The sequence below is a fragment of the Pseudopipra pipra genome, chromosome Z (genome assembly GCF_036250125.1).
Source record: "Pseudopipra pipra isolate bDixPip1 chromosome Z, bDixPip1.hap1, whole genome shotgun sequence".
Lineage (NCBI taxonomy): Eukaryota > Metazoa > Chordata > Aves > Passeriformes > Pipridae > Pseudopipra > Pseudopipra pipra.
Genome location: NC_087581.1, coordinates 10,222,341 through 10,245,579, shown reverse-complemented (window position 1 = coordinate 10,245,579; position 23,239 = coordinate 10,222,341). Strand labels below are relative to the sequence as shown.

Below are 23,239 nucleotides of genomic sequence, written 5' to 3'. Positions count from 1 at the left end.
TAGTCTTTTTAATTGAAACTGTGACTGGTACATTACAAAATTATTCTACTGTGCAAAATGTGGGGAAATTACTGTGGCAAGTTTCACTTTGACTGAAGTGAGCTGGAGTTTCATCCCTTGAACTTTTTTTTTTCTGAATATATCTGTAAGATACTCCATCTCTCTTCCCCCACACATGCAATTTTCCCGGTATGACGTCCCCAGTATCTGTGCCAAGCAATCAGAGCAACTTCCCTTGTTTGCTGATGTTTGTTAGGACTACCATATTGTGAAGAAATCTACCCGTTCCTTCAGTGCTGCCCAAGTGGAATCTCCATGGAGACTAACCCAGCCGTCCATCATTTCCAACATTGTCCTGATGAAAGGGCAAGGCAAGGTGAGGATTTCTGCATGTGGCTGGTTTCTCACGTGTAGCAAGAGCTGGCATTTGAGAGGTGTCTCCCATACCCTGGACTTCCAGCTGCTCTCAAGGTAGCCAGTAATAATACTAATGGTGAACAAATCCTGTGTTCAAGCATAAGTGCCAAAGTTACACCTGCAAAATACAGGGGAGGCGATGCTCGTGTCACGCACTTGACACAGGGTGACTTTCATTCTGAGATGGTGCATCTTGTCATTACTGACATACCGAATATTAATCGTGGATCTTTAAATACATATGTTTGTGCAAAGTTGATGCAGCTACAGAAGAGTACCTATTCACAGGCATATTTATGAACAAGCATATTTTCTTTCTGTGTAATCTGGATGTATTTTTTTTTTTAAAAATTACTGCAAATTAAGCGTTAAACCCAAAGACAGGTTCCTGGTTTATTGCTTATCTGAGAGCATTGAATTCCCTGGGTCAAAAAGTCCTCTTCTCTCCTCCCAGTAATGTGTTTACACACTTGCTAGATACCAGCTGGCTGAATGCTAAGGAAAAATAGACAAGCATTAACCTAGGTGTATATTGTTTTCTCTAATGCAATCCACACTAGTATTGTAGCTGTCATATAAATATGCTAAAAATATGCATGTCTTTTCATTAAATACTCTTTAAAGTCATCAGATGGATATGTTTTGGACTACAGAAGACTTGTTTTGACTTTCAAGCTCAAATGCAAAACAAATTTCTTGTTGTGCTCTACGTTGAGCAGAGTTAGAAATAGTGATTTCTCTGGGTAGACTGACAGTTGTTTTAACTTCCCTTGGTTTAGGAGCTTCAACTCTTTTATAACATTTCCAAGCAAATATTTCTTAATTTTTCATGTACCTATTTTTTGACTCTGTTTTTCTCATCAAATGAGATTATTACTTCCTGAGGGGTAAGCCACCCTCTCCTATCTTTCTGCAGTTAGCTCCAAGGTTTTAGAAGCAGCTGGAAGCATGCAGACTCTAGTGATCATGAACCATGTAAAACAGCTGCCATTGTGGGTGCCTTCCACCCACCTTTTGGGTGATCACCTCTGTTATTTAGGGATTGCACTGTGTACAGTTTGTGCAGTAGCATTGATTTATTATCTCTGTGCAGATTTGGGACTTGAAAAGCTTTTCCGCAGAGTTGCGGTGTCGGTGGCTGGGAGCCACATGTTTGCCTCCAGTTCTTCATCTGTAGGTAGATCTGCAAGGGGTGATTCTCTGCTGTGCAGTGGCAGCGCCTCTCTGGGAAGGTGGGCAAGTACAGGAGCCACTGTACTTTGCAGACATATTTCTCCCAACCCATCCCACAGAGCTGTGGGGAAAACTGCTCTGTCTGGGTGGGGGAGTGGCAGAAGCCTCCTGCTTTCTGTAGGTTGCTTTGCAGTTGATAATTGCACAGGGAACAGTTAGTTGTTTTTGCTGCACACCTAAGGTGCTTCCTTTCTAGAAATCAGTAAGGTCTTACCAAATTACTAACTTACAAACTGTCGTGGTCTGCTTTATATTCATGGAATAAAAAAAAAGAGCTGGTGGTTGTATTGGGCTGTCAACACAGTGCTTGCCCTGGCAGCATCCCTCAGCTGGAGGGCACTGCCCAAGGCACTAATAATGTCCATAGCTTCATATTACTAAAGAACAACAGTTTTCCACTTCCCTTGTCCACCCAGTCAGTGACTTCTCCCTTTATTCTTAAAAATGCATGTACAGCAGGGACAAGAGGGGAAGTATGGGGGGGGGGGAGTAAATCAAGGAAGTGATTTGTCTGGGAAATAACTCAGCAGAAGGGGGAGAGGTTCGTTCTGCTGTGCTTGTCTGTTCCCTGATCAGCTTTGAAGATAGTCCCATACCAACAGGGGCAGTGCAGGGGTAAGATCTAATGGATGGAGCCCTGGGGAATCTATTGATCTGGATTTATTTAAATACAGCACGATACATGTCTCCAGAATAATTACAAATGTACATGTGAATGTCAGCCCCCACTTGCCATTCCCCTTTCAGCTACATTCCTGACATTGCAGCACTGACCTTATGTCATGTTCTTAAGCTCTTCTTCTTCCTGAGGAAATGTAGGATCTGTGACATAAGAGAAATCTACAGTTAATCCTGGATATAGATCTCAGGGGTGCGAATCTACTGTCTGTCAGTTTAAAAGCAGTGTGTTACTGTTTATAAAATGAGAATGGAATTAACATGAAGCCATTGACCTAGTGTTTTTAAAAAACCCAGAGTAATCTCAAAGTACAATTTTTGCGATTTCAGCTTAGGGTGAAATGCAGGCTTAAGGTGCCTGCTGCTACATTTTGGGCTGATAAGTGTGTTGATATTAGAGTGAAAGAAATTAGGAAATGCAAGGAGAGAGTCGGATGGCAGTGCAATTCATCAGATGATTTTGGATTTTCATCTTTCATTTGTCTTGTATGTTACCAGCAGTCTTTCTTACACAGGTAAGAATAGAATAATAGAATAATGAGCCAGCTGTGTGTCTTCTCCTGCCTTTTCTGTAGGGTCTTGGATTCAGCATTGTGGGAGGTCAGGATTCTGCTCGTGGACGTATGGGAATTTTTGTGAAGACTATATTCCCAAACGGAGCAGCAGCAGCTGATGGAAGGCTTAAAGAAGGTATGGCAGAGAGAATCCAACCACACAGCAAGGACCACAGTGGGATATTACTTCCATCCAGCAGGAAAATTCAAGTACTGCTTTATTTAGGCACCTTGCCATCAGCAAGAGGCTGTGGAGGATGTAACACACCCTGCTTGTTCATCCTGTGGAAGATCATTAATAGCAACTAACTTGATTATATTGCATATTGAGAAGGGGAAACTACAGCATAGTGGTGGTTGGTTTTTTCCCCTTCCTCTTCCATGAACTTTATTTGTCCAAACCATAAGCTGCAATTTTTCAGTTGGAAAGGGTGATTGACAGGAAAACATATATAGATAGCTAACCAACATCTGGCTTAAAGATGCTGGTCTGAGAAGGGGTTATATTGAGAGACATGTTTGGGAGAGGCTCTTTTGGGCCCTTATGCTCTCTGGGCCTCTTGGTATGATTTCGACAAGAATCAACAAGTAAGAGTTCTAACCAGAGAAAGAGAAGAGGAAGGATGGGATTGGTAGTAAGATCACCCAGCTGGTTAGAGAAGCAGATATATCCTGATTTTATTAGTGCTTTTCCAGTCTTATTCTCTGAGCTGGATGTGTAGCCTGCTCTGTGTGTGTTGCACCCTGGTCTGAGTACTGTGGCAGACAGACTCTTACACACTGTTGAAAATACAAAGTGACCATGAGTTCAGAGCAGTGATTTACAACTCTTCTGCAGGGGTTGTGTTACTTTGCTTCTCTCAAGCTGCTCCTGTGTTACTTCTCATATCATCATTCCTCTCTTTACATCTTATCACACTTGTTGTATTTGAGGCTGCTTTTGGTGCTAACTCTCACACTTGCTGCCAGAGGGAAGCTCGCATCACTGCATCATAGGTTGTGCACTTGCTGTGGGAAGCCAATAAGTAACAGCTGTCCCATAAACCCAGCAAGCCTTTGCAGGCTATTCATAGCTTGCATAATTCTTTTTTTTTTTTTACTGAGACTACAGAAGGAGAGGAGGGGTAGACTTATCTGATGATATTGCCCCATCTAATTCTGCACAGATGCAAGTAAAATTGCAGAAAGTGGGTCTGGATCATGTTGACCCTTCTTTTAATAAAATGAAGGTAGATCAGCACAGGTGGGTATAAGTAGTATGACCCAGAGCCTGGAAGCTGGTAGAGGTCTGACAGGACATGTTCCTTGGGGTGAGAAGGACATGTGCTATCACAGTGTGTGCACTACATGCTTCTCTGTTTGCAGGCATTTAGTAAGAGAACACATTTGCTTTCTGCATGTGGATGCAAGGTTAGTTTTCTCTGACCAGGCTTTGAAGTGATGTGCTGTAGTGTTTCACTTAGTTTCTCATTTCTTCTGTTATTGCTTACAAAAGAAAGGCAGTTTTATAGTCCCATTGGACTTCATGTCATAATAATCTATTTTCAGACTTTAGTTAAAATCCATAGTGTTTTCAGCTTGTTTGTTGGTATGAGAACACCAATTTAAGGATCTCTGCTGGAGAACAGTCTTTACTCTGCTAATTCATCACTATTAACTTGTAGAGGCATTAGTACAAGTGCAAATAAACTGAGAACAGTAAAAGGCTTTTTACTGAGCAGTTGGTTGGAATCCTCATTGTAGTGGATCACTTAATGTACAGGAAAGATGTTTTAAATCTTTATAGTCTTATATTGATGACTTCATTTTTTGTATCTAATTACCAGGGGATGAAATCCTAGAAGTTAATGGAGAGTCTCTACAAGGACTGACCCATCAGGAGGCCATTCAGAGGTTTAAGGTAACATGGGTGTAGTGCAGGAGAGATCCGTGCTCCTCTTCATTCATTGGCATCTCGTGCCCTCAGCTTTATATTCTTCCGCTGCCACAAATTACTGTAGGCAAGTTTACTGGCCTACACTGATGTATTGTGTCACTTCACTGGGGTTCTCTGCTGTCTCTGCAGCAACTCAAGAAAGGTGTGGTGACCCTGACGGTGCGCACGCGGCTGCGCAGCCCAAGCCTCACACCCTGCGTGACTCCCACCTTGCTGAGCCGCTCCAGCTCCCCCAGCTCCAGTGCCAGCGGGGGCATCCCAGTCCCTGGCCTCGATGAGGCGGATGGTTCCTCCTCCAGCCGCAAAGGACCTGGCCCAAAGGACAGGATCGTCATGGATGTGACACTCAATAAAGGTCAGGGTCCATTGAAATGGTCTTCGAGAACAAATCCCTGCTTGTTAGGGGAGTTTTTGGGAGTAGACTAGAGACTCTTATATCCAGATCAGCTGCCTGTGTTGAACGGGGGAGAGCTCCCCTTTCCACATTTTGCTGCTCCAGAGCCAGCAGGCTCTTACAGGTAGCAGTCAGTGTCCATGCTGCTGAAACGGGGAGGCTGTGAGACACCAGACAAATGTGAATCATCTCAGATGGCCATCATCCCAAGTGGCTGTGCCCTTTTGCTAAAGGGCAGCTCCAGGGAAGACGAAGCTGCACAGTGTTGAAAAGTTCCCAGGTGACCTGTTTGAACTTCTCATCGAGGGTTGCTCTCATTATCACTAATTGCTCATGATAAACTGAAAGCACGTGCTAGATGTGCTGGAACAAACATACTTATTTTTAAGACTTAAAATATGGTGATTTTAAGAGTTGGATTCAAAATTTGGAGAGAGAGTAATATGTACAGCAATTCCTACTTTCAGGATGTTGTTACCTGAAAGAAAGCAAAGGTGAAAGTGGACAGAGGTGATCACTGAACCAGAGATAATGCCTCACTTTCCTTTGTGCCTGTTTGCTGAGGAATACCATGCAGATATTTAACAAAAGAGAGCAATACATTTGGCAATGTCTTCTGTGCTCGTGTTTTCTGCAATATTTTAAGTGACATCTTTATTGGATTGCTGCCCCTACTCCTTTGTGCCTTGGACCAGATCAGACCTTGTGCGACATTTTCAGGAGGTTCCCACGGCACACAAAGTATTTTCTGAGAGTGATGGATCTTAGAAAACAGTCAGGTTCAGCTATTTTCAATCCTGATTTCCACTTATCGTCTTGGCTTCCTGACTGACTGCACCTAAGGCCAGCCCTGAAACAATACATGAGTCCTGATCTCAGATGGGATGTGGGAACACAAACACTTGTGTGTCCTGTGTGATTGCAATCTGCCACATTTCTTTGTACTTCTTTTTCACAGAGCCAGGGGTTGGGCTTGGCATTGGTGCCTGTTGCCTCACACTGGAAAACAGTTCTCCCGGAATATACATTCACAGTCTGGCCCCAGGATCAGTGGCTAAAATGGATGGCAGATTAAGGTTAGTTAAAGCAGAAACATGCTAGAGTGATTTTACAATAAAATCGATTGAGACTTTGTTTTCACCAGTTGGTTGATGTAGCAGGGAGGAAATTTATACTTAAGAGTTCACCAAAAAGAAAACATTTGAATAAAGGCATTCCAAAGTGATATTAAATACCCAGGAAACATTATTCTGTGTGCTGGAAGCAGCTTGATTATTAAGGTTTGGGTTTGGTTTGTTGTTTTTTTTTTTATAAATTCTCTATACAGAAAGCTGAGCCTAATAGCACCCTTTGAGAAAGGGGGGCAGCAAGAAGTGCAGCCTCATGTCTTTTTCTGAGAGTTGCAGCTAGAGACCCCAGACTGGGAGGAAATTTGCAGAGCTTTGCTAAAAGCTCAGTCACCTGAAACTCACTTAAAAAGAGGTGGGGGAGATGTTCTTACAGCTGCCTGTGCCTGTGGCTACAGCAGCACTTTTCTGCCCTTACTGTCGGTCTGGCAGGATTGCTGCAGGCTGACCTGCCCCACTCATTTACTCTGTCCTGGAGTTTGGATGTCTTTAAGGAACCATAAAAGAGAAGCAATCATTCCTAGGGTTCCCTTGTGCTTTACATTGGATTAAGTGATGGAGCCTTATTTGCTGTTCCTCTCCTGAAGGCTTTATTTTTGAAAACCATTGGAGGAAATCTTCCACCTTTCTGTGTTCCTGCATAAATGCTGTTGGGTACTGAGAGCATCTCTCCAGAGGGGAGGTTGTGCTGAAGACACGCTGGGACTGTGTGATCCACACTGAATGTGTGGTGTGAGCACTGGTACAGGGAGACTGAGCAAATCCCTTGCTTTCACATGACTAGAGAGTGTTTTCTGTTTCCTTGCTCATCAGGAAAACTGTGATAGAGCAATTCAATTTCTTGGAAAAAGGGAAGAAGATAATTTTATGGTGGCATTGCTGCCAAAACCCTTGAAAGTTTCTACTGTATAGAAATGTCTATAGGAAACAGTATTTAATGGTAGCTTGCTTACTTGTAAGCCTCTTTGGAAAAGATTGCAGTGCTGGTTACGTCTTTATGTAACAGCTGTATTGTTTATTAGGTTTACGTGATTGATTATATCCAGGCGTGCTTCCCAGATTTCTGGCTTGCTTCTCTGAGACGTTGCTTCTGTTATCCCATCAGCGATTTATGGCTCCATAAGCCAAAACTTACAGGATGGTTTTGATTTTTGGAAAGCTTTGTTAATCAAATACTGGCTTGGCAATGCCAGGAGAGGTTTGAATCCGGCTCCTCTATATCTGAGCTCCCCCTCTCAGTCATGTGGTTGTGTGACTCCATTTGTGTACTTTCTAATAGCTGTGTAAGTCTGAAGGATGGGCAGAGCAGCAGCACAACTGCACAACTGATAGGTCACCCTTTGCTTTCCTGAGCCTGTACCAGAAGTGCAGGTTACCAAAGGCTGCCGTGTGCAGTTGCCATTTTGCCTTAGGTGTGTGTATTCATAGTGCAAACACAATTTCATTGTCACAAGTAGCCCATCATAAATCAGCAGAAGTAGATTATTTGAGAGTGTCTGTTCAAAGCAAATGCTTTAGCAATTGTGGAGATTGCTTTAATGATATCCCTAGTTGATGATATTTTCTTTTGAATAGCTCCAGATGTCTGAGCACCATAAGCAAAAGTTAAGAAACTGGGAAAACAAAACTAAACAATCACAGAATCATGAAGTGGTTTGGGTTGGAAGGGATCTTAAAGATCATCTTGTTGCAAACCCCCTGCCATGGGCAGGGAATTTTCCACTAGACCAGGTTTCTCAAAGCTCCATCCAACCTGGCTTGAACACTTTCAGGGATGGGGCATCCACGGCTTCTCTGGGCAACTTGTTCCAGTGCCTCGCCACCCTCACAGTTAAGAATTTCTTCCTAATGTCTTATCTAATCCTGCCCCCTTTCAGTTTAAAGCCATTCCCCCTTGTCCTATCACTACTTGCCCTTGTAAAATCACACATTGTGCTTTCCTTCAGGAGATTTTTGTGCCTTTTTTTCTTTCTTTTCAATGGGTTCTATATGTTAATTTTTAGCAGATACAGGCTTATCAAGCTCAATTTTTTCCTGAAGTCTTTTAATAATCTCATATCTAAATCATGAATTTCTTATCAGTGTTTGTGTTAAATAATTCACTAGGATGCAAAGAAACAGCCCATCTGAATCTCATATTTCCTCTTCTGTGTTCAACAAGTATCTGAATGCAGAAGTGGAACTGAAGTTTCACCCTGGTCCAAATGCAGCCAGTTTTCTCAGTTGATTTAATAAGAGTTTTTAGCACTGATGGTAAGTGCAGAAGGGAACCTCCCTCATGAAGTCAATAGGACTTAAAGCATTCACACCACTGGGAGCAGGAGCAAGACTGGCTTCTTTGCAAGTCACATCTTTTCCAGACACTCGTATCTTTGAGAAAGCTTGGCCATGAGTTGAAAGTACAAGTTTTTGCGTGAAGGGTGGTTGTGATTAACCGGCTCTGTGTCTCTCTGCAGTCGGGGTGACCAGATCCTGGAGGCAGATTCTGTGAGTCTGCGTCACGCCGCGTTAAGCGAAGCCTACGCAATCCTGAGTGAATGTGGACCAGGTCCGGTCAGCCTAATCATTAGTCGTCATCCTAACCCAAAGGTGAGGAGAAAAGGAATTAGTGTATCTGGGTTGCTGCTGCTGAGTCCTGCTGTCGGGAAAGCAGCAAATGAAGAATATTGGATTTTTCTCTCTAAGACATGTGTTGTACAAGATGTCAGGATTTTAATGATGCTTCCCAGTTTTGTAAGTTGTAGCAATGCTGGACTGTTCCTGCTGCTTTTTACTTAGTCACCCAGTGATCAAGTGCAATTTTCCTGGAACTGCTTGAGTGAAGTGTTCCCATCTTTCTCGGTACTTGGATCAAGTAGCAGTGCAAATATGGCACAAGACCTCTTCCTCCTAAAAGTTAGTTTGCAGTTAGTTTGTCTTTGAGTAGAATATTGTTTAGGGCCAGGAATATAAATATCAACAGAGTGAATTGATCAAGTAAAATCTGTCCAAAGATCAAAGCTTTCCTTCAGGAATTAAAACGTGAGAATTTGGAGTGTACTGCTACTGTGGAATCTGTGCAAGGTCAATTTGGAAATAAGGCTGTGTTTACAAAGTAAGTGTTTTCAAGCATTTTTTAAAAATTGATGATAGAAGATGAAAGCCTTTTAGCCAAGCTATAGGGAATAACAGCTTCTTTTATTTCAATATTTCAAAGAATTTCATGAGTCTATGAAACCTTCCTGTTTAAACAGGAATGAAGCTGTAAAAATATTTTCATTAGTGGGTCCAGAGAGCTCTGACTTTTGAACTCATAAGTGTAAATGGAGGCCTTAATAAAACCGTATCTAGGAGAACTCGGGTTTCTTATTTTATAATTAATCGTGTGTTTTCTGCTTAATCATATATACGAACAATCAACAAATAGGGGTCTATTGCCCAGAGTTTGTTATCATTGCTGCAAGGCCTTGTGCTGCTCAAAAGAAAGAGGCTGTGGTTCTGTTAGTGAAAGGTAAGCACGGAATGGGTAAGAATTGGGCTTATAGCCCAAGATAACAGTATTTCAAGTGAGTCCGTGTGCTGTGCTAAACCAAACACGATGGTTCAATGTCATTGCATTATTCAGGCATCATATAGACTTTGTGGAGAGTCTCTAAGTAGCATGAAATAAAAACTCCACGGAGCAGAGCCTGCCCTTTCTCCTCCATCCTTCATCTTGCTGTGGTGGGGTCTTGAAAGCTGATGAGGGACCTAACTTGGTATCTGCTGAAAGGATGAACTGAGTTAAGCTAATTGCCTGCTATTACTCAGTAACAGAGGGAAACTATTAAATGGCTCCTATTACAGTTTTCCATAAGCGATATTTAAGATGACAACAAATCCTTTGCCAAGAAATGCTATGAAAAGTTGAGCTGGAGAGACCCTAGAGCATTTTTTCCTCCAGTCAGTATTGAATCCATAATCCCTCATAGCTGGATCTCTGGATGAGTGTCCATATGAGGACCCATATTTATTTTTGTGTTACTGTCACCTATTTTCTGAAAGCACTGGGGTATTTATAGATATGTCAAGTATTTTATTAAATTTTATTTTATTTTAACAGCTCTTAATAATACCTCAGCCTGCAGATTAGAATTAGAAATTAGCTTGTTCCTTTCCAGTTTCAACTGCCTGAGATACACGATGCTAAAAATCATAACTGGCAGAGCTTGCAGAAGCATGGATTTTTGGTTAACTTTCAACAAATATTGCAGTGTACTCAGGACCTGTTTTTACTCCTGGGACATGTTGTACCAAAAGGTTTGTGTCAAGGCCCTGGATCACAGTCTCAGGACTTGGTCCGTGTCCTGTAGGAACTTCCTGTGCCTCAGGAGCCCAGGGGCTTTTGGTTTGCTATAAGGTCATGCCGTGGGTTGGAAACAGAGATGTGTTTTTACAAATGTTCATGTTTTTCTCGGACATTTTTATACTTAATGTCTTATTTTATAACACAAAAGGTCCACAGTACATTTTGTTGCTGAATATGTTTCACTGCATTGTTTTCATGTACTTCCAAGAGAAATACCACAAAATTTTCTTTCTTGTTTTTCTGAGTGAATATGGCATTTACACTATGTTTAAACTGCTGAGTTTGCTTCAGAATCTTTCAGATCTTCATGGTTTAGGAAGATTCAAGTTTCTAGTCTCTATTTATGCTGAATTTTAATTCATGTAAAACAATGTGCATAGAAATTATTTTTGACAGAATTAATTTGCTTTCTGTTCTTAAGTATATATTCCTGCAGAGTGGTTGTTCCTGTTATAAAATTATATGTTTTCCAGTAATAAGAATTAAGTGTATGCCAGTAATTAAGGCCTAGATTAGCAAATATGGTAAACCAGTATTTATTCCTAAACCAGAGAAACATTATTTACCAATTACTGATTTAGGGTTTTATTTAGAAGCAAGGAGAAATGAAAATTAAAAAGACAGCTGATATTATGGGAAGTCTGGTATTCTTCCTGTAGGTTAAATGTAGAATAGCTTAAGTGTCTGATGTATGCTTGTGCAAAGCAGTCTTTGTCTATTTTAAACTAATATTTTCTCAATAAATCAATGTACAGCACTTAATTGAGTTAAAATTGTGCTGTAATGACTTCATTTGATTTCTTTAAGTCTGGTGCTGTTTTATTTGTTTATATGGTGTGGCACTTGGATGCAGTCTTCATGTAGCTGGCAGGCTTCTGCCTTCTTGTTTCTGGAGGAAAGTGGCATGGAGAGAGTCTGAGTCAGAGGATGAGGGCTTAGGAGCTCTCAACTTGGGCTTCTTCATTGCATCTTTGAAAGTGGTGGCATATATCAAGTGAATCATGTACTTGTACTAAGTGGTAAGACTTTCATCGTTTTACATACTCAGTTTGAGCTTTATCTTCCACTTAACTTCAGGTTTCAGAGCAGGAGATGGATGAAGCAATTGCACGTACTACCCACCGAGAGAGCAAGGACGCCAGCTCCTCTCACGTCACAGGTAGCAACACGTTCTCTTCTAGTGTGTGTCCTTTTCCAGATGCGGGAACGTTTAAGAGCCTGTGCTGAAGTTGCCCAGCGTCAATATTTTGAGAGCCCTCAAAGCAGCAAAACAGTGTAGGGAGTGTCATCACTCTGTTGCAGAAATTTTAGCTCAAACATCCAGTTCAGGTGGCTCATGTTACTGCCTTTGTTTCACTAGGCTGCCAGGATCTGAAAGTAGGGTTGCCAAGAGGTGGTTGCTCTGTCTTTTTTTCAAAATGAATGGGAAGCACAACATCCCGGTAGGGAAAGGACAGGAGGAATCTACTCCATCTGTGTACACCTGCCCATGTCAATGGCACCCCCCTCCCCCAAAGTATTGTTGTGACCATTTGAAAAAGTCCAGGTGTTGCATACTGGACTATATGTTTTAACTCCATTTAAATCTTTAAAGTCATGTCCATGTGTGTGCTCTGGCATCTCTGTGATGTGTTTGAACTCCGAACTTAGCACTTGCTAAAATCTGACAGATCAAAGCAAACTCTTGGCAATGGCAGAGTGGCCAGTGAAGGTGATGTTCAGACAGAAATGTTAGATTTGCAATTATCCCCTTTATATGTGTGTCAGCTAAGACCTATTTTGAAGTTGACCTTGGCAGTGGCTGCTAATTTGTCTTTTGAGGTTGCCCCTCAGGAGATACCCCAACAGATGAGGAAGACCATCTCCCACTCATCTCTTTTTTCATGGCACTGTGCTGGGCCTGGCTGGTGTAACGTGTCTCTGTGATAACATTCCATCTGATCTGAGGGAGAGGATGTGAAAGGGTTAATAAATCTCATCTTAGGAAAGCAATTCACATAATAAGTAAGTGGGATTAAACACAGTTTAGAAGGTGAATGAGAAACTTTTTTGGATATATGGACCACAACTTTAATTTTTGGCATCTAACTAATCTTCGTTTAACAGGAGCTATACAAAAGAGTCCGTCTCCTAGTGTGAAGGCCAAGCAAGGAGAGACGTCATCTCCCCTCAGCTGGACTATGAAACGCTTCCTGGAGCCAGCAAGCCGGGTAAAAGGATTAGGTGCAATAAAAACAGTGTCTGCCTCAAAATCAGCTTTTACTGAAGCTCTTACTTGGTCAAGGAGTTCAAACTCAAACCTGTCACATAAGAGTGTTTGTTTCTTGCATCACACATTCAGACTGGGACAGCAGCAAGCTGCTGTTTGTCTGTGTGACTGTAGCCTTTGGGGGTGATATGCAGAGCATGGCAGATAAGGCTGTGGACTCCCACCTCCTGCCACCCCAAAGGCACCCCTGCTCTGTGGGACACAGAGATGAAGTTAGCAGGAGAGACCCGAGCCTGTGGGCAGAAGGCTGAGAACTTAGTGTGTCTACATAGCCATTGCAGTGGAAAAGTCTGTTTTTCCTGGGAAGGCCAAGGAAGCCACAGACACTGTGTCCAGAGGAACAAACCCTTCCCTTCTCTCAGTGTAGAAGGTGCTTAAAGGGAACAACAAAAGTGAATGGTTTCATCCCTTGTTTCTGCATTGAACCACACCTGCAAAGTAGTGGGATTTTGAATCCTTTTTTACTTATTGTACTGTCTAAAAATGATGTGCAGCATTTCCGCCATCCAGCTTTGACAGTTTGGCTCTCAATATACTGACAAGTCTTCTGTTTTAAAAATTGGCTTCAAGTTTCCTTTATTGACACAGCGATGAGAGTGGAGTTTGTGGTGCTCACGTGCAGGCAGGGGCTTTGGGCATTGATGATGGCTGGTCACCAGGCTCCCTTCTTTCCAGCAGGGATCTGTCAGCTCCGAGGCAGAGCTCTCCCAGTACTTCTCGCACGACAGTACGAGCCATCTCCCAGTTTCTGATGCAGTAACTGGCCCCTGCGATGAAGAGCAGCTCCGCCAGAAGAACAGAAACAGTTTGTTGGATGATGGCAACCTGAGTAAGTGCTGGAAACATGTCTTTGGCTAATGAGGGGAGAGTCACTCAGCACAGGGTACTTTACAGGAGAGCAGTGGGGATCCTTGTGGTGGTATGAATTGCTGGGCACTGTAGTGCAGGCCAGTGCTGATCATACAAAATTCTGGGAAATTGAAGGGCTTTACAAAAATACACATAAGTGCCCGTTTGCATGACATTTTGTTCAAATTGTTGCTCTGATTATGTGAAAATGACTTTATTTTATTGGTTTGACTGAAACTAGATTGACAGCACTGCAAGTTTGGTATTTTTTTTAAGTGGCTGATGATCATCTGATTTATTATGTTTAAATGAAAGTGTTCATAGCTCTCTCAAAAACACAATTTTGAAATGTCACATAGCAGCGTAAAAACAAATGTGCAGTTTGGCATCAAATATTTTGCGTGTGTGTCTTTCTCCCCATAGTAATTGACTTAAAGATTCTTACGTGTCCTTATTGACATGCACCTGATCTAAGATTCAAAGTATATTGCATTTGTTCTCCCTTTCATGTGCTTCTCAAGTGATTTCTTTGTCTAGAGCTTATTTTTCTCTGGAAAATATTTAATGTTTAAAAGCATTTTTGCGTTTCTTAGTAGCCACCAAACAAAGCAAAACAAAATAACTTTCTACAAGATAAGATGCAGTTCTTTCTACGAAGTATGTGGAAAGAGTTCTTGGGTTTGTTAATCTTTAGTTTGAAACTGATTGTTGTGTGCTTCAGTCTTTGTTCAGAAGAGCAGTTTTCACTCTCTGTAAGTTAATGCAGGCAGTCCTGAGCTTAGATTTAAGCAAAATATGAAAGCAAATCTATTGTTTAAACTAAAATACACATTTGGATTTGCATGCCTTTCTTGTTTGAGCTGTAGTCATAATTTAGAAATAAACTGAAAATAGAACCAGATGTGCCATGAACTGATTTCAAGAGTTACCTGTAAGATGTAGTGCTATCTACAACCGGTCCTGTACTTAGCATGAGGACATGAAAAACCTGCTTTTTGCTTTGTGAAGAGAAGTTAAGCTTCCTGTGAAAACAGAGCTACATGTATTCTGCTGTGGTCAGAGGCATGGTATTACGAATCAGAGAGTAAGTACAATTAAAGTATAACTTCTCTTTTCCCTAGCTGCTAGAGATGGGGGAGTGGCAAAAGCAAATGGTGTGGCTCCTCCAGCTAGTGGAAGACTGTCTGGCCATCACAACAAGCACGTGGAATCTGTCCGACCCGGCATCCTCAGTGACAGCCCCAAATCTGCCCGCAGCCCCTTTCACCGACAGAGGAGGGTTGTTTTCTATGATGGGGATGGCAGCGATGACGACGAAAGTTCCCACTTGCACAGAAGCCAGAGGGCCAAGAGCCAGGAGGATGCTGGCATTGTCATTACAACCTCATCTGCAGAAATCGATGAGGAGAGCCAGGACAGTGAGTCATCCAGATACAGTGGCATGGAGACATCTTCCCCTGCCTTCAGCAACTCAGTGGAGTCTGCAGACAGCACGCTGGAGCAGATTGAATCTCCTTTCTTCCCCATCATAGCATTCGATTACTCAAGTGTGCCTGAAGTTCGTCTTGGCAGCCTGAGTTTGAGGGAGCTTCGGGAAGCACAACTTGAATCTAAGAGGTCACCGAAACTTGAGCACAGAGCAGTCACAAGAGTGAAAAGCATGATGAGCACAGAATGCCGGAGCCTGCAGAGACACAGGGCAGAAGAGCACAGCTCATACAACAAGCCTGTTGCGAGGATGCTCCCTCACAGCAAGAAGTGTGAAGCACCCGACGGGGCCGGGCAGAGCCAGGTTGAAGTTGTCACTCTGGTTCGCAATGAGCACGAGTCATTCGGCCTGGATTTGGAAATCCAAGCCATGCCTTTAAAGGTTGTTGTCACAGGGATGCGGCCAGGTGGAGCAGCAGAAATGGTAATTTTTAAATTTGAGTTGCCTTGTTGTGATTTGCTTTCCCGTTCCAGGGATGATGATGATGATGATTAAGCAAGTGATCTGTTGAGAGTAAGTGCAAGTAAGGTTTTTGTCTTTGCTGGGCAAAGTGTCTCACCCCATATTGTTCTGAAGCTGGTGCTAGATGAGATGTTTCTGATTCAGAAGTGCATCCAGGCTGATCAAAACTAAGAGAGGCGGGATGGAGATCCATTGAGATGGCCTTATCCCTGCTTGCAGTTGCAGTTTTGAGGGAATGCAGTTTTTGTATTTGTTTTACCAGGGAAAAAGACAAAGTAAGTATATCCTGGTAACAAAAGCGTTCATTATGCTCTATTATCTTATATGCATGTTATCCTGTATTACACAGGTCTGGAACTAAGAGGCTTTAAGTACTGGCCAGGTTTACCAAGAGCCATAGTAGTACTAGTAACACATCACTCTTCTGCATCTCATACATGTCCGTATGGATACTTTCTTCATGCTGGATATAGAATTGCTGACCTAGGTGCAGAAGTGGAGAAAGAAGAAGGAGAAAACTTTGGTGTACAAACCTGGATGTACCATTTTTAATCTTCTTAGTGGCCACTAGAATAAGAGGGGATATGGCATAGTTAGAATGGGACTGTGAGATCTGGGGATTTGGGTTTTGTTCCTGCCTTTTTCTCTGACTTATTGTGCAGTGTGTAGAAACATACTCAGACTTTTTCCTCAAGACTTCAGTCCCTGTCCGGTTTAGTTGTTTAGGAGAGTTCCACCAGGAATATAGTTCATAAATGACATTCAAAAATGATACACAGTGTACTAGTCCTGAAGAAGCCAGGGTTGATTCATCCCAATTAATTTAACTGAAGAGGGCTATATGCTCCATCCTGATACTGATGTCTCAGAGAAACCAGCAGCTCTTTTGACCTTCCTGTTTTAGATTGATCTTTAATTCTCCTTCTGGCAGAAGCACAGTCTGCTCTTTATTTATGTGTTGGCAATCTGACAGCAGTGGTACCTGTGCTCTGCGGTGATGTGAAAATAGGGGATGTTACTCACAGGCTGTTAATTGCTTCCCTGAAATCTTTGCCCCTGTGGCAGGGCTTCTGGTGTGTATTTATAATTTCCTTGAATCTCTCATTGCGTCAGGGATCGATGGGCAAGATGGCTGTAGGAGATGAGATTACCACCATCAACAGTATCCCCGTCAGTAAGATGACGTACGAGGAAATCTGCTTGCTTATGCAGTGTCTTCCCACATCCGTAACCCTGGAGATCCAGAAAGCAGCATCAGGTGAGAAAGTAGTTTCGCTTTTGAACCATTTGTTCTGGGTACCAGTGACGAAAATGCCCTTAGATCATCTGGGTCTGACCTTCTGCTGCCACAGCTTCCCACATGGATTCAGTGAAAAAGGCAGGGGACATTGTGTCTGCACTGGTGAGCTAAGCAAAGCATTTCATCACCAAACTAGGCTTCAAGGGGCCTCCCTAGCACAATGATGAGGGGAGCAAGCCTACTCCTGGGCAAAGCATTCAAAGCTCTCACGCAGAGTATGTCCTTCCTGCCAGCATGTGCAGAGGTCTGAGTCGTTTCATGCAGACTGGGAGCTGAAACAGCAGTGACCCTTGTCCTGACAACCTGTTTTATTGCTGTGCCTGTTCATTAAATATATTGACCCTTTGTAATCAAATCTGTCTCTTTCTCTTAAATCTGAAGTTTAAGTAACATTTTTATGAATGAATAATAAGATACTAAAAGCCTCTTTTCTCTATTTATTTCTTTATTTCTTTCTTCCTTTCCCTTTCATGTAGCAGAATTCCCTAAAGTGCAGGAAGATGAAACAGAAAACCCAAGAAAACTAAGTTCTTATAAAAATGTTTATTTGCATGTTTTCTTACAAAAAGGATTCTAGTGTGAATTGAAATATTTTATATACCTCCTTACTTTCTGCTCAGGGCTGATTTATGCTGCTACAGCAGTATATGAATCCCCACAGACTGTACAAATTATGTGGTGTGGAAATGAGTGTTTGAAAAAGAAAAGCATACTTTTCAAATTCAGGAAGAATATAATATTTTGCTTTGTTCTAGCTTATGATCTTCTTTGTGTACCTATTAATACCTGGGAACCTAAAGTGCTTCCAGATGCATGACTTCCAGTCGTTCTTTTAAGGAATTCCAAGCTTGGCAGAGTCTTGTTCTTGTTTTTCTAGATTGCTGTGGCTTTTGCAAACCACTAGCATTGGAGTAAGGACACATTGGCACTCCTTTATCAGGCATCTCTTCTGTTTTACCCTTCCCCTTGCCATACCCTACTGGTAGAAAAGAGAGTCTCTTCAGTGTGTGATCCAGCATGCTGAAGCACGGCAGTACTTGAAATCCTAACACAACTGCTTCAAATTGCTCTACTGAAGTGTCTTTCACTTTGTTGACTCCAGGGAGAATCAGCACTTCTTAATGTGGATACTTAAGTACAGTGATGTGGATAATCCTGCAGGTTTGTGCAAGAAGTACAGAGATGTGCAGGCACATTTGAATGAGCAGGAAAGGATACTGACACTGTGAATAACCTCTCCTTCTCCATGCACTTTCTGGGCCTCGTGTCATAGTAACTGACCTCTGGAAGGCAGCTTGAACGGGAATGCATGTCTCAGAAGCAATGGAGAGAGGTGGAATCTGGTGCTTAGCTTGAAGTGCTGAAAATTGGAGATAGGAGAAATGAGTGAGCAGGAACGTGTCAAAGTGCAGCAGTGATAGAGAGCTTGATGCGTTGCCCCAGAGCGGGTTAAACATGTACTGGAAGCAAGGAAGGGTCTGTGCCAGGAATGCTTTAAAGCCCACATGCTTGATGTGTGTATGACATCACTCATGCGTGTCACATTAAACACCTGCAGAAGTGCCAAGAGGGTCAGAGTCAACTTCTCTATGCACAGATCGTCACTGTGTTATCTGTTCACTTTTGCTATGTCAGGGCTTTTTGTACTCTCTGGAGTCTCTGTTGGAGACTTCTTTGATCAAACAAGTGATGAGAAGCAGTGCTGCTCAGCGTGACTTATTGCACGCTGATGCTTTGGTAGTTGGCTGTTTGACTGTTGCAGTTTCAAAGATGAGAATTAAACAGATCATGACTACTCACCTTGGATAAGTGGATTGCTCCCTTCTGTGTGCTTCTCAAATAGACAGGGTTATGATTAATTTGAGTTGTTGTAAACACCATTAGAGAAGGGGAGGATTGCAGAGCAAAAGGAAAACATGTAGCCTGACTACGTGGGTGTCTGTTTTTGTAATAAAACTTGGTGTTTTCTCTATCACTTCTTATATCTGACAGGATTTTGCTTCTTCTTTTTTTTTTTATTCGTTTTTATTTTTATCATGATACAGCTGTCAGCAGATTTACAAACCTCATCCTGTCTCCAGGGGTAGACAGTCAAAATCAGGGCAATGTCAACAGCGTCCTCGCAAGTGAGGAAGAGCCGAGTGCCGGGAAGCGAGAAAGAGCAGGTTTGCAAAACGCTGGCGGCGGCTGCGCGGCGGAGAGAGCAACACTGCCGCCTGATGTCGCGAGCAAAGACGTGCACAGAGGTACCACGAAAGGCAGCCGCGAGGAGGACTGCGCTGCCATCCCTGTCACCGACATCGACGACTTGCTCAGCCAGATGGGCGCCCCCGAGAGCAGGGCCTCGCGCACCCCGTCCCGCGCAGAAAGCCCCCTCCGAGATGAGTACACCACGATGTGCTGCTGCGGCACCGACGAAGGCTGCCCCGGGTCCGAGCCACGAGCAGCCAAGGAGGAGCCGCTGGAAAAAACTGTGAATTGCGGAACGAATGCACAAGGAGTTTTGGGGCTGTCTGTGTTGGACTCCATTAACACAGGCAAACTTTTTACTGTGAATAAAAACTCTTTAAATAACTATTCTAGGAATTTTAGCAGTTTAAATGAGGACGAGTTGCCTGCAGCAAACTCTCTGGAAGGTAAGAGGAGTGACCCGTTTCCAAAGTCTATGTATGGAGCTGCAGAGGATTCTCACTCGGACGCAGAGTCTGTCACAGAAACCTTTGATGGTGCTAGTGAGGTGTTGCTTGGGCAGTGTGCTGCTGCTAGTGTCCCTGCAGCCTGCACTGTAGTGGAATCAGATGAGGAGCAAATTGAGATTTGCTGCACGAACGATGAGCTGCAAAAGCCTGTGCAGGAGCAGCATCTCACACCTGGAACAAGCTCGTCCTCACTGTCCCCACCGCACCCTTACGGCAGCAAAGTTTTGAAAACTGAGGGCTGTGCAATGTGTGGGTCACTGGAGACAAGCATCAACAAACTAGGTTTGGAAGATCATAGTGGTCCCACTCCACGCCCCTCACAGTGTTCAGATGTGTCCTCTGCATCCTTGTGTTCTCCTTCCTTGGTTTTCCTGACAGAAAAAGACATCCTGAAGAATTCAGCCAATATCCCTGAAGTTTACTCTTTCTGTAACAATGGTGCCTTACGTACAGAAGAACAGATGGATTTGGGGAAGAGTAAGGGACATATGAAATGCTGTGAATCCACTGAAGAGGAAGGGTCTCTGCACTGCAAAAAGATAAGCTTTTGCTCTGCTAGAAATGTCAGTGTCTTGGAGAACAGCTTGCTTGAGAAAGAAGGATATCATGATGAGCAGAGATCCAAATCTGAGAGCGAAGAAGTGGTTGATGACTGTAATCATGCTGTTAGTTATTGCCTGGCGAAGAAAGAAACCAGTAGTTTGTCCAACTTGTCTAAAACAGACAGCAATCATATGAATGCATCGTCAACAAGAGGAATATCACTCAGGTCACCCTTTCCCACTAGATCTAAAGATCCAAAGGCTAATGCAACTCATGACTTGCCAGGGAAAATTGAGAAAATTAACTCTGTGACTTCAGGAAGGACTTCAAATGGGAAAGTCCAAAACTCAGGCACAAATCATTGCAAAGGAGCTGCAGTACCGCACAGCCCATCCTCACAGAAAAAATCTTGTCAGGAGTCTAAGGGAATGGCACAAAAAAGTATAATGGACACCCTTTTAAATAATCAGAAGACCAAAGCAGGACCAAAGCTAAAAGGGTTCACCATCAAAAGTAAAACAAAGACAAATTCAGATTCTTCTGGTATTAATCCTACCAAAGTGAATGGGACTGATCAGAAAAGGGCTTCTATTTCTCCACAGCTGTCTCCCAAACTCCTGGGAAAGAAAACACCGTTGTCCCGTAATTCACCTACAAATCCAGATCCTGGCAGGAGCATTTCTGCAGCCTCAAGGACTCTGAAATCAGAGCTAGAAAATAAACCATCTCTGGTCATTTCTGAAGATTCACTTTTGCCTCTCCTGAATGGCACTGGGAGCCCAACAGCAAGTGGTGAAATGAAATGTGGCTGTGGGGAGCTAACATGGGGAAAGCCAAAAGAAAAGCAGGTTTCTACTGTGGGATGTCAGGGTAAGAGTGCTAAGGTAGATGATTTCGGAGCTAGGGACAGTCAATCCAAAGTCACTTCACCTCCTCAGGGGATACCAAAAGTTGAATATGTGAAAGGGAGGACTGATAACCCTGAAACAGGCCTGAACCCAATCAAGATCATTTATAGTGCAGATGACCTTAGGCAATTAGATCTGCAAAATGTAGTACCATCTGCTGGAGGCTGTTCTTCTTCATTGAGGTCCCCCTCAGTTCACCAGGAACAGATGGAAGGGCAGGAGATCCAGCGCACTTTCATTGAGGTGAAGCTTTCCTCCTCATCATCTCCTTCTTCCTCCTCCTCTGCCTCTTCCTCACCAGCATCGTTTTTGCAGCTGCCATTGCTAGAGAAAACGGAAGAGGTGAATGCAGAAGTACCTCAGCTCACTGAGGAGATGGGGACCATGCAGTATTTCTCAAAAGCAGATGCTGCTGGAGACAGACATCTCTGTGGCTTGTCAAAACCTGTGACAAGGACCTACTCAATGCCAGCCCAGTTATCAGGTCACTTGAAGGAGGACTGCCATGTTACAGAGGGTCATCCTGTGCAAGGCCCCCAGGGCCACACTGTGGGGGAGAAACACCCCCAGGGGATGTTAAAGGTAGTTCACTTGAATCTGCCGAACAACCAGAGTGGAAAGGAGCAGGCGTACACCTCCAAAAGTGCCCAGAAGGTTCATGACATGTCCCCCTCAGTGAGTGACATCAGCTACCCCACTGCCGATAAGCTGAGGAGCTTCAGGAGGAATTACTACTACTATGAGCTGAACTGGCCGCATGACCCTATTTCATCCTTCTCTGTCAAACAGAGGATCAAATCCTTTGAAAACCTGGCAAATTTTGACCGGCCCTTCGTGAAGGCCATTGATATATGCTCGTCTGCACGGTTGCCCCTCGCCAGGAGGTCGTGTGGTGGGTTGGCCGCCCCATCCAGCACTGCTGAGACTCCATGGGCGCTGCGGCGCAGCTTGAGTTCCTATGGCAGCAGCCCCAGCCCTGCCAGTGCCACGGCCAAGTCTCCCCCCAGCGCAGAGCCCGTGCGCGTGGCTGAGGGTGGCAAAGGGCACAGAAAGCCCCAGAGGAGCGAAGAGGGCGGCGCTGGGCCAGATGTGGCCGCCTTCCCCACCTCGGCCTCGCAGGTGCGCCGCAGCCGGGGCCTGGGGCGGCCACTGCTGTCCCGCTCCAGGCTGCGGGAGCTGAGAGCCCTCAGTATGCCCGACCTGGACAAGCTGTGTGGAGAGGGCTTCTCGGGCCCGCCACAGCCTGCCTGCTTCAAGACAGAGCTGGAAATCACGCCCCGCAGAGCCTTTGGCACACCTGGCCAGAACGGGGCAGCTCTGCCAGCTCGCTGCGGCCCTGCAGAGGCAGCCGGGTTGGGAATGGGTGCCTGCAGCCCCCGGGACAGTGGGTCTGGAACGCCGGGTTCTGCCTCGGATGATGACGTGCCCCATGGCAGCTCTCTGGATGGGGAAAACAGCTGGTCCATCAGGTTGGTGTCAGCTTTCCTACCACTGTTTCATTTTCATCCCCACAAGCCCTTCCCAAGGCAGAGCTTCCACTGTGCCCCAAGTCTGGCCCAAAGCACATTTCAGCTGTGGCCCCAGCCCTCTGTCCCCTCACAATTCAGGGTGTCATTCATGCTCTTGATGCCTTGGAGCTGCCATGCTGCTGTTAGCAGCTGTGTTCCAGTACAGGATGAAACATTTTATCCTGGATTAGATGTGCTCCTTTTCCTTATCCCCTCTAGCTGGTGTTGGTTGGTTTTTGGCCCCATTACAGAACAGCAGCAGTGGTGGAGGGGAGGCTGCACTGCACTGCCTGCCAGCACAGCCTGCGGTGACAAATAGGGTCGTCGTCCTGCCAGAAGCGTCTTCAGATGTAGCTCTCTTTTTTTAATGTCTGTTGCTGAAACCGTTGGAGAAGGATGAGGGGAACAAAACAGGGACTGATTTTCAGAGTTTTTCTTAAATAGTCTTCTCTGCCCCTTCGCATTCTCCCAGTTATCCCATTTCTTACTAGGTTTCAAGATTTCTGCTTTATCATTTATCCTTATGCAACCTACACTGTATACCTG

The 23,239-nt window shown here is 44.0% G+C and overlaps 1 protein-coding gene across 4 annotated transcripts in view; it reads left to right on the top strand.

The window, feature by feature from the left end:
• Nucleotides 1-23,239, top strand: part of PDZD2 (PDZ domain containing 2) — a 138,610-nt gene that overhangs the window by 100,875 nt on the left and 14,496 nt on the right. For 3 of the 4 annotated variants that reach the window (XM_064642512.1, XM_064642513.1, XM_064642514.1), the window contains 12 exons: nucleotides 257-376; nucleotides 2,904-3,018; nucleotides 4,709-4,782; nucleotides 4,948-5,173; nucleotides 6,171-6,288; nucleotides 8,796-8,928; nucleotides 11,744-11,825; nucleotides 12,773-12,876; nucleotides 13,611-13,764; nucleotides 14,906-15,696; nucleotides 16,849-16,993; nucleotides 19,081-22,654. In XM_064642512.1, the coding sequence (XP_064498582.1) occupies nucleotides 257-376; nucleotides 2,904-3,018; nucleotides 4,709-4,782; nucleotides 4,948-5,173; nucleotides 6,171-6,288; nucleotides 8,796-8,928; nucleotides 11,744-11,825; nucleotides 12,773-12,876; nucleotides 13,611-13,764; nucleotides 14,906-15,696; nucleotides 16,849-16,993; nucleotides 19,081-22,654 (5,636 nt within the window). The remainder of the gene's footprint in view (nucleotides 1-256; nucleotides 377-2,903; nucleotides 3,019-4,708; nucleotides 4,783-4,947; nucleotides 5,174-6,170; nucleotides 6,289-8,795; nucleotides 8,929-11,743; nucleotides 11,826-12,772; nucleotides 12,877-13,610; nucleotides 13,765-14,905; nucleotides 15,697-16,848; nucleotides 16,994-19,080; nucleotides 22,655-23,239) is intronic. The other variant, XM_064642511.1, reaches the window with a different exon arrangement.